The sequence below is a fragment of the Peromyscus californicus genome, unplaced genomic scaffold, assembly GCF_007827085.1.
Source record: "Peromyscus californicus insignis strain IS unplaced genomic scaffold, ASM782708v3 Scaffold_9__1_contigs__length_137607984, whole genome shotgun sequence".
NCBI lineage: Eukaryota > Metazoa > Chordata > Mammalia > Rodentia > Cricetidae > Peromyscus > Peromyscus californicus.
The window spans coordinates 130,818,421-130,829,809 of record NW_026294617.1 but is presented as its reverse complement, the minus strand read 5'-3'; the positions used below and the strand labels follow the sequence as shown (position 1 = coordinate 130,829,809).

The following is an 11,389-nucleotide window of genomic DNA, read 5'->3' as shown; positions in this document are numbered from 1 at the left end:
CAGATTCTTAAATGCGTGTGTGGTTGCTGGCAGGATTGCTTCTGATCAGATTGCCAGACTTGTGCTTCATCATGGTGGCGAAATGCAGTTCCTCTACCAACCATTCCCACAATATGATTCAGAGAGCACTTAATCATACTGTTAAAATGTAACCCTGGGCCACAGTCTTCATGAATACACATTTGTACTATGACTGCTAAGTCTAAAGAACACAGATGAACCCCAAACTTCACTGTGAAAATTCAGTTTCCTTACCTCTCCAGGAGCATCAGGCTTTGTACGGTTTGTTTTGTCCTATACCATCTCCTCTGAAAGTGGACTGTGTGTTTGAATGTAATTAGTGTGATATGTAAATTGTATTTGATCTATTAGGGCACTAAGAACTGGTCCTGCTTCCTAAAAGCTTTCATCTGTAATAGCTTTTAACTGAGTCCATTGATGAGGGTTGTAAGTAAATGCATTTACTGGGCACATAATGGATTCTTGTAAATGCCTGTCTCATCCTTGGCTCAGTCTTCCCTCTCCTGTCTTGTTTCTTTTCCAGGACAGAAGGGTATAGAAAAGTCCCCTATCATTACTATGAGCAAGGGAAGGATGAATGCAACGAGTATCTTCTCCACGAACACGCCCCACACGGGGGACACAGGTTCATCACCGAGAAGAAAGTATTTGCCAAGTGGGCTGAGAAGCACAGAATAATATTTACACACCCGAACTGGACAGTGTCCTGATGCCGCGTTTCCCGATGCTGACACTGTGGCTGGGAAGGGGTGGGCAAGGATGATCGTGACCATCATGGTCCTGGACATCCTCTGATGTGGATGCTGACTCTGCTAGTCATCTGAACTTGGCGTTCTGTGGGAGGGGGTCCTGTTCATTCTGTTCTTTCTGGTGGTTCAGCCCTACATATTGCACTTTACAACTCACCTAGAATTGAAGGCCAGTGGCAGGACAGCTGTGACTAAAGAAAACAGGAAGATTGTCTTTCAAGATAGCTGCTCAGAATTCCTTAACAGAAGCTTCCAGAAGAGACCGATTTGGCCTTGTTAGGCAAGGTTACTGAGTGCTTGGGCAGCTCCACCATCTTGGAAAATGGTTGGCTACCAAACACTGTCCCAAGTCATTCTACCAGGGTATAGATATCTTGCCACGGTTTCTAGTTAGCCTGAGAGAGGGTAGGCATCTCTTTCTTATGTGCCACCTTCCTTCCAGATGTCTCGAAGCTAAAGCCTCAGGCTGTCTACCTAATGTAGCAATGAAGGCATCATGTAATTCCTGTGTATCAGGGTTACTGGACTATCACAGACACTTGACTCTAGCAAATACTGAGAAGTTTTCACTCTGACAGCTGTGCTCTCCCTGCTCAAAACAACATAACTAAACATGTTAGTACAATTACCTACGTTAGTGTTTAGTTATTTTTGGTTGAGTACTAAATATTAACGTGTTAGATACACAACTTCAACACTGTAATAACATATACTGTGAAAGCATTTCTGGAACATAACCAAAGGGTTTCCTCACTCCGCTTCAACACCCAATACCACAAAATGATATGCTTTGTAAAATCATGAAACAGGGAAAGCAAAACATATTTTTGCATTAATTTGTATCCTACCATATTCATAATATATATTTTTAAATTCAAATTTCTATTTTGTAAGCCCAAGGTGTGTCTATCCATATACATTATCAATGCCAAGTGCCAAACATTAGACATGAAAGATTCTTCCTATCATTGAATCCAACCCGAGCTTTTGCCTTTGTGCGGTAGCTTGTCCCTTAGCACGTCCGATGTTCTGCTGTAACAGTGAATGGTGATGGAACAGGGAAACAGTTCCCAAGGTGCTTTGTCATCTGAGTCCCTTCACACATGCTGTACCACGTAACACCCATGACCACCTCGCTGGACATTCTGCCATCTCCAGCAGCTGATCCGCACTCTGTTAGCCGTGCTCATGTGTCCCGGGTTGCTCCACTTTAGACTGTCTATATAGAATAGCATTTATGTAAATGAGTAAGTGATTGAGTTCTGTGCCAAATATGGCATAGCATACCAAGATTATGGAAAATGGCCACAAGGATGGCTGTGTCATAGATCAGTAGCCCTATAAGCTTAGATTTTTTTTTTTTTTTTTTTTTTTTTTTTTTTTTTTTTTTTTTTTGGTCATTGGCTTCAAGGTCCAGGCGGTGGGAAGACGAGGGCTCGGGAACAATGGAAGCAGAGAAATATAGTTTCCCATCCCAGGCCCGAGGCAGCTTCATCTCTGTAGACTCGGTGATCCTTAGGTATTAGAGGTTGATTTTCTGAGACAGTACTAAGTCTTGGCACAAGGATTCAAAAGCCAGGCTGAGCTTAGTGTTTCAGAAGCTGGGAATAACAATACACCTTGTCTGCAGAACCATGGCAAGTCTTTCCTAGGACTGAGGATCCTGTCCTGCCCTCTTCTGCGGTTTTAAAACCTCACCTTCACCATTGGAGAGAGGCTGATGATTCTTTTGTCATTTGCGTATGTGAATTTCAGTTCTGTGAATGTTAGTTTTTTAGAGCGGATAGTGGATTGAAATGCCCACTTAAAGAAAAATAAATAATACCCATGCTAAAAATGTGAACTGTTGTTTTTCCTCTATTGTGATACAGAAGTTCTGCTTTTATATAAAACAAACCCTCAGCTAATCAGAATGCTTCCGGGAATGGCATGAATGATTTACGTCATTGTCTGGTTAGTGGAGGGCCCACTCTGTGCTTGGTGCTTACTGATGAGAAACTCCAGGGCTTCCTCTCCTTCTTCCTATAGCTTTTTCTCAGGGAACTTCGGCAAGATCCCCCTTCCCTCACTGTGTGGCAAAGGCAGGCTTTGATAGAATAGGAACGGCCCTCCCCTTTCCTCCCCCCTCCCTTTCCCCACACTCCTCCTACCTTTACTCTCTCTTCTCCTGTCCCACACCCCTCCTCCCGCTTCCTTCCTTCTTGTTTTCTCTCTGTAGGAAACAAAAAGCATTTTATGGAGACCCCGTTGAATTCCTTTGCAATCAGGGCTTTGACAGACTCCGGATTTGCTTTTCTCTGTAGTAATAATTTTCTCTGCTTCCATTTCCTGTTCCTTTCTTCCAGCCTCAGTTCTGATAGAAATGCAAACTCTAATCTCTCCCATGTGGAGAAGTTTTCTGTCTTGGACTTGCTGAGAGAGGCAAAGGGGTGATTCAAGGAGAGCATCTGTCATGCACAGTTCCAGTCAGTTCTGCGGGTTCTAGTCCACTGAAAGGTGGTTATCCACATCCAAACACCGGGAAAGTTAAAGGACCTCACTGAGCACTGGTGCACAGCTATCCTATATATTAATATTTGTGAAGATATGTTTTGGTATCATCTAAGGCACCAGGCGAATGGACTATGGAAAATGACCATAGATGTCTGCAATCAGCATACACGCCTGCAGTTCACAATCACAGGCCAGGTCTGGAGGGGTTCGGCAGGTCAGAGCACTTCCTGCGCTTCCAGGACACCCAGCTTTGGTTCCCAGCGATTCCCAGCACCCACATTAGGGAGTCACAGCTGCCTGTAACTCCAGTTCCAGGTGACCCAGTGATCTCTTCTGGCCTCTGTGGCCACCCACATACACAAGATATACACACACATACACACATATGAATACACATAAATAAAAGTAATAAAAATAAATCTTTAAACCATATCAATAAAATGACTCGTAATGACATATTACTATGTCCATAGATCATTAGTTCCTGAACCTTCCCCAGAGCTTTTCTTTCAGCTAATGGGAATTAACACAAAGACCCACAACTGGACAGTGTGCGGAGAGTGAGACTTTGGAGTACTCAGTCCTAAGACATATTTTTAAATAAAGTCATAGAATAGTATTTCTAATTTTTTGGAAATCTTGAAAAACCAAGGGAAAAGTTAGAGGATTTTAAAATCCTTTTGAAGTTAGCCTGTCTATAAGTCATACTGATGTGCATTTGTATGATGAAAAATGATTTTGTATTGGTGACAAAACTATCAAAGAAAAAATGATGAGTAATTTGAGGGTATGTTTGTATATAGGAACATGGAGTCCATTTGTGAATGTGATATATGAACAGGTATATGCATACATATATACTTATAACTATATGTGAAAGCATACATATGATTCTGTATTCTTTGCCTATGTGTGACTCACAGAAAACTCTATTTTTGACTTCAGCTGAATTTGGTTGGGTTTCATTTTGAATCCTGATAAGAAAAAAACCCCAAACTAATATCCAAGGTAAATGGACTGATTGCTAAACATATATAAGTCATTCTCGATGGCTGACCAGAGCAGCAAACCCAGAGAAGATGCTAACTCTAGAACCAGGGATACAGTGGACAGTGTCACCAAGTAGACATGTAAGTATAGCAGTCTGTGTCAGCAGACTCTGCCATCCACAGCTCAGAGAAAGGCACACTGAAAAACACTGCAGCCCGCTTCGTGCGGGCCAACATGGACACTGGTCCTCCTGTTCAAATGAGGCAGGAGGCAGCGCTTGGGTTTGCATGACTTCTTGTGCACAGCCATAGTGCTGTGACTGCTGTGGGGAAGGAGCCACTGTGCAAGAAGACTGCTCTCTGAGGTCTTGGTGTGGACTGGCTAAGTGTGAACTGGAAACCTGCTGACCTCCACAGGAAGATACAGCCCTCAGAAAGACTCACTCATGGCCTTCTTGGAAAAAGAGACAACACTTTTACTTCACCTGGTAGGATTAATTGGACATTAACTGTGAGGTCAGTTTAATTTTGAGAAGCAAGAAGATGTAAATGTATGGTTTACATTTTTTGTCTCACACAAGCACTAAATATGCCCTGTCAAATTAAAGGCTCAACCACATTGTCCAGGGGCAGTTGGCATACCATAGGACATGTGAATCGCAATCCCAAGACAAGGAAGGGGACTCATCCTTAACTGCATTTCTAACTGGTGAGAGTTCATCATTTGATTCTGTTTGTGAAGAGATCCCATGACTTCAGGAGCCAGGGATCAGCTTTCTAAGCAAACTGGAATGCAGAGACGAAAGCACCTCAAAAAGCAGCCACCCCACCCCTGTAGCCTGCAGTCCAGGAACCAGATTTATGGAAGTGACGGCAGCTCACCCTTGACTGTAAAGCAGTCTGACAACAGTCCTGACACCCCGAATCTTGTCACCTGTCTCTCTAAGGCACTTTCTGTTGTGTTCTTAGAAATACTGAGTAGTTACTGGGGGAAATGCAGATGTGGTTTACTAAAAGAATTTGCCCAAGGAAACCAAGGCTCCCCTGGAATGGAGCCGCTCCCTGTCCTGAACTATACAGTTGTCTTGTACACCTGGGGGCAGACCTCCAGTGCTGGCCTGTCTGCTCCAGTCTCCACGTGTGTTGTTGACAGCAGCAGTGTTCTAGTGTCCTGAGATGTTGAGACTCATACGGAGAACACAAAGGTGCATTTCTTACTTCCTGTTTGTCACTGAGGGTGATCAGGCCTTGGTATCTGAGGGGCTGCTTGGTGATGGAGACTGCTTGCTAACCTGGAAGGCCCTCCCTGCTCTTGGCTTGGACTCAGAGCAGAACAGTCCTCATCCTCAAACCAGTTCAGCTGCGTGGGTTAGTACATGTTTGAGGCCATATATACCAATGTATATAAACACCCGATGTGCCACAAGATCCGATCAATATGCACAATTTGAAAATCCACTTATATGGTACTGTTACGAGTGGAGAATTTTGAAACTATGTGCATCAAGTGCTATTCAAATGGTTCCCGTGGCTCAGAAGTAGTGTTCTGTTTTGCTGTTGCCTTTGCTGACCATAGAGACACCACCAGAATAAAATTGCATGTAAATTGCAAAGGCATTGAAACAGAGCTGTCCTTGGGCATTGTAACAGCACAGAAAACCTCATTTCGTTGTTTTTAAGTCCTTTACTTTTTTTCTTTTCTTTTCAGAATAGGCACAAAATTGTTTTTGAGGTAGGAAAGTGCCTCTTTCTCTACAAATAGGTCTCTTCTTGTTCATGCTGTACAGACTGCGGTAAAACAGGAGCTCATCTCCATGAAGGTGAAGAGCGTTCGATGAATAAGTAGCCAAGTGCCACATCCTCGTATTTGCTGACATATTGAGCAGTTTCTTCTAAGAAACTTCAAAGGGATCGAAACCTGGGCATTGATAGACCCTTGTTTCCCAGCCTGCCGCAAAGTGCTCATTTCCTTGTGTTTAACGTCACTGTCACTGAATAAATACCAGTTCTGTTATGCGTGGTATATTTAAGCTTCACTCATGCTTCTGTGAGGGTCACACGACCTTTGCTGTAGATGCTTATTCACTTTTGAGACCTGTGGTCTTCATTTGTCTAGAGAAGAGGCCGGGATGCACAGTGGTGTGCTGGTAAGGGACTTTGTCTCCTGGAGTCGTGTTGCTTTTTTATACACATCTTAGAATGAAGCTTACAGGTTAGCAAAGGACAATGAGCAGGTTTTAGTTGGTTTTTACAACAGGAAAAATGGGGATGGGTTAGCAAAGCTGAAAGAAACAGCGACTGGGGTACTCGCTACACTCTGTATTTAAGGCAGAAAGACATCCAGGGTAGGATGGCCCTCATAACAAGGGAAGGTTTTGCCAGCCTGTGGAGTTTCTGGAGTTCACTTGAACTACATTTGTTACTTTTCCTATCACTGTGTTTAAATAGCTGATGAAGCCTTAGGAGAAAAGATTGGGGGCCTCAAAGAGGAGTGCAGTCTATCCTGGCAGCCAGGGTATCACATCAAGAGCACCTTGGTCCGTGATGGTGAGTGTAAAGCAGAGAAGAGGGATTCAGGCACAGCCTGCTTTCCTCAGCCCATGCAGTGGTGCCACCATGTTCAGGCTGGTGCTGTGGGATGTCTTTCTGTATGCTGTGAATATGTGTGGCTCCCACTGGATAATATGTAAAGCTGTTTTGGCCTATGGCAAGAAAGCTTACAGCCAGGCAGGAAATCCAAGTAGATATACAGAGAGAAGAAGGGCAGAGTCAGAGAGACACCAGCCCGCTGCCAAAGGAGCAACAAGATGCCAGCAGACCAGTAACGCCATGGCAACGTGGCAACATACAGATGTGTAGGAATGGGTTAATTTAAGATGAAAGAGCTAGTTAGCAAGAAGCTGAAGCCATAGGCCATACAGTCTGCAATTAATATAAGCCTCTGTGTAATTATTTTATAAGTGGCTGCAGGACTGCAGGTGGGAGAGATTCATCCCGGCCATAGGGCCAGGCAGGACACAGAGAAATTTCCCTTTACGGGTTGGGTCTTTCCTCCTAAGGACAGCTCTCTGGAAACACGCTTGCCATCATGCAGAGAGGTGTGACTCATTAATGCCTTTGGTGTTCCTTAAGCCAATCCAGCTGGCAGTCAGAATTTGTGATCACACTGTGAGATGCTAAGCTACAGTTCCTTTCTTGCTCTGCCAGGCTTATTAACAGTCAGTTTAGTGCAAAGCTGCTTACAGTGGAGACCTTCTTCTGCCTGCCTCACCCCTACCTTCCTGTCTCTCTTGTTGCCCCTTATTTTCTTTTATTCAAACTCTACATATGTGCCACTGAGTATCATGTTTAGATAGTTTTTCATTTTACACGTCAGCTTACTTGATCAACTCTGTGGGAGACCATGTTTGGATGGTATCTCAGAATAAGAGTCTACTTTGGGAATCAATAACTTATGCACATCAGCTGGTCAAAGGGCTGAATATTTGAGCCAAGTCTGCCCCCACTATCATGTGAGGTATACACTGTTATTGTCATTTCACAGGAAAAGTTGAAGCATAGAGAGGTATTGCAGTTTGCCCAAGTTCAGACAAGCAGTGATGACATGAGGTCTGAAAAAAAGCAGTTCTGCACAAATTATATGTCCGTTATGGTAGTCTAAAAGATGTGACAAGAATCCCAACATTCCAGTGGCCTAACAGAATAAGTTGGTTTCCGCCTAAATTATGAATTCTGTACATATGGTGCTCTATAACCAGTTTGCCTCCATGGGACTCACACTTCCATCCTGTGTATTTGTCCCTTTCCAAATCCTTGGAGTCCCTTCTGCTTGACCCATTAGTGCAGAAAGAGTAAGAGAGATCTGTAGCAGGAGTTTCTATGGGAAGGTTTGAAAGCCCCAGATCTCACTCCATCCCACCGGCTGGGTTCAGCCAGGGCCTGCTACTAAGCTCGACAAGACAGTCTATTTGTGGCTAGTATGAATACTTGTAAAACATTCAAAAATTCTAAGAAAAAAATTATCTGCATAGAAAGAGAATAAACTGTGTGTGGGTGGCAGTGGGGTAGTCTTGATCTAGTTTCAATTAAGCCAAGAAGAAAGGATAAGGCTTTTATCTGAGGAAGCCAAGAGAGCAATTGCTGAGATAGAAATGCTAAAGTAACTTAGGTCTACCAACAGTAGATAATGCCTGAGTGATATTACCAGCAAGATGCTGGCACCCGCCTCTGATCAAACCTCCTTCTTGCCTATTGCTTTGTAAGAGTCACAAAGATGAGCATCCTGTTTGCTCTTTGGAAATATGCAGTAAGTACTGTGAGTTTATTTTTTTAACTGAAAAATGTAATGTTTGGTTCTTAATCCTTAAACTTGACAATCTCTCCCCCTTTGTCTTTGCTTTTCTTATTAACTGAAGTTGTATAAAAGGAATGCTAATCTGCCATAAGTAGTCTTGTCATCTTCAAAACCAGATCTATTTCTAAGAAGAGAAGACATTTTTCTTTCTCTCTCAATTATTTACTTCCTTTCCCAACCCTTTTTCTTTTTTGTTAACCGGCCAACCTTATTTTCTTGAATCTGCCTGGACATGCTTTCCCTTAACATAAAGAGCATCTTGCATCTCAATGTTCTTTCTCGCCTAACAGGAAGTCTGTCATCTTGGGGGAAAAGTGCTTTGAGTGTTAGCATATAAATAATCTTAGTTTGCCCAGGAGAGATTAACTGAAAGTCTAAAAGCAAAATGAGAGAAAAGAGTCTTCAGATGTTTGCCTTCTTTCAGAACAGAGTGGAATTCTTTGGATGGGAACCCGCAGTGCCTGATGTTGCCTGGTATGAATGGAGGACATGAGAGGGAAGCCTCTTCTAGGAGCTGTAACCTTGATGAGGGCAAGCTATGGTCGCTCAGTTTAATGAGGATGGGAACATCATTGGTGGGAACATCGCTCTCTACATGTCCTCAGCTGTGATTCTTGAATATACCAGCATTTGATGTAGAGAAGCAGCACCTCCCACTAGGTATTATGTGTTCTCCTACCTATAATTGAGAACCTTCCCCTGTAAGGTTCCGGTAAGCCACAAGCCACGTGGCAAAGTATAGATTAATATAAATGGGTTAATTTAAGATAGAAGAAGTAGATAACAAGAAGCCTGCCACGGCCATACAGTTCGTAAGCAATATAAGTCTCTGTGTGTTTACTTGGTTGGGTCTGAGCGGCTGTGGGATTGGCAGTTGAGAGAGATTTGTCCTGACTGTGAGCCAGGCAGGACCAGAAAAACTCCAGCTACAAATGGCGCCCCAACAGCTTGAGTTTCCACCTTAAACCTGAGAATATTTAATAAGCAATTCAAAATGGAGCTAAATACAGCTTCCTAGTTGTCTCTCTCAAATGTCGGGTTCCTGGCGTATGCGTTTGACCAGCAGTATGGCAGGAATGAGGCGTCTGCAAGAGGCACATCACGCTGCATGGTGGATTTAGCCCTTGCTAGTAAAAAAAAAAAAAAGTTTCTGGACTACACACTGCTTTGATAAAAGCATAGACCCACTGTTTCTAAGAGTTCATGGCTCCCAGAGATGGTGATAAATGTACCACCACCATGTTGGGAAGCTGACGTGGGCAGAGCCAGCAGCCACAGCGGCCATTTTGGTTGTACAAATGCTGCAGTTAAAAGCAATAGTTACACAATAAGGCAGATTCAGATGAAACAAGACTTTAAATGCTTTACAATGTGTGTGAAAATGTATGTAGCCTTGGAAGAGAGAGAAAAAGGAATATATATAGTTATATAAAGAAATACATAGTTTTAAAAAATAAAGCCTTTAAAGAGACAGTAAAATTAATATAAAAAATATGCCACATAAAGATGAATATTACACAGAGAATCTGGATTGTGTTGTCTTTGGAATTTTTAACTGCAGAAAAACATTTGATCATAAAAGCTGTTGAGTTAAACAAATATGTATATTTTAAAGGTACCTTGACTTCAAAATTTGGATGTAAGGATATGTTACTTTGAAAAGGAGCTCTGCTTTTGTTTCCACAGAAAGCCAGAGGCTATGGATTTGTTCCAGATTAAGACACATCAGGTTTGACCAGCCAAGACCCCCTGAAAGGTCTCCGATGACACCATGGCCCAGATGATCCAACATCCAGAATGGTTTCAATACAACTGGCTCCGACGATACACCCTCACAGACTACTCCATAATCCTAAAATTTTCTTTGTGTCCCCATAAGATACAGCGCCCCCCTCCAGCAGGAAGTAGTAAGAGAAGCTATGCCCAAATTCCCAAATATACCAAGCTGGCTTTGGAGATGGAATTGGCTCACTCCTTCTCTAAACCCAAACATATTGCTAAAAAAAAACCCAAAAAGAACAAAAAAAAAAAAGGTTGAGAGAGATTTTTTTGTCCCATATCAGAAGAGCTCTCTGGTGTGGGACAGAGAAAAACCAATATTTTTATTTAAAGCAGGTTGATTATAAAGGCGATCTCTTTCTAAAAAAAAGGGGCGGGGGGAGATAGTATAGATATGATAGGATGAAAGGGTAGATTAATGAACCTACTTTTAAAGAGCAACTTGTTCAAAATGTCTTACATTGCTATGGATTTTAATTTATTGATACAAGTTTAAACTTAATTTTGTTATATATATATATATATATATATATATATATATATATATATACTCTTGTTTGAGCTATAATGTTTATGTATCTCATTTAGATTGTAATGGATAATTAAGAAATACAGATTAATAATTGGTCTTCTATGATAATCATACTTGTAGCCATGTTAGTTAAGTTTTCTAGGTATACATAGATATATTTCAGATAGATAGATAATCTTCAAACACTTCAAAGACCTACAGAATATGGCATTTAAAATGTTTTAAAAATTTAGACTTTCTGGACAATGAGACATGTCTGCTCCTGGCAACACTGATTTACTTCAGAGAGGAGGATGGGCATCAAAGACACTCCATATGGAGTTTATCTTCACCTTGACAAAAATAGCCATTTGGGCAAGAAACTGTTCTTGCCTGGACTGCTTGATCAACTGGACATACAGGACCCATAGGAAGGTGACCACTGAACTTTGCTTGGTGAAATGGTCCTTCAGGTTCCTTCTTCACAGACGAA

General features: G+C 42.2%; 1 protein-coding gene across 8 annotated transcripts in view; it reads left to right on the top strand.

Moving 5' to 3' along the window:
• The window catches only part of St6galnac3 (ST6 N-acetylgalactosaminide alpha-2,6-sialyltransferase 3), a 612,241-nt gene that overhangs the window by 521,086 nt on the left and 79,766 nt on the right, over positions 1-11,389 (top strand). For 5 of the 8 annotated variants that reach the window (XM_052731499.1, XM_052731494.1, XM_052731492.1 and 2 more), the window contains one exon: positions 545-2,613. The exons of the other annotated variants lie outside the window; for them this stretch is intronic. In XM_052731499.1, coding sequence (XP_052587459.1) covers positions 545-731 — 187 coding nt within the window. In that variant the 3' untranslated portion in view covers positions 732-2,613. Of the gene's footprint in view, positions 1-544; positions 2,614-11,389 lie in introns of those variants that run through there. 8 annotated transcript variants of the gene reach the window in all.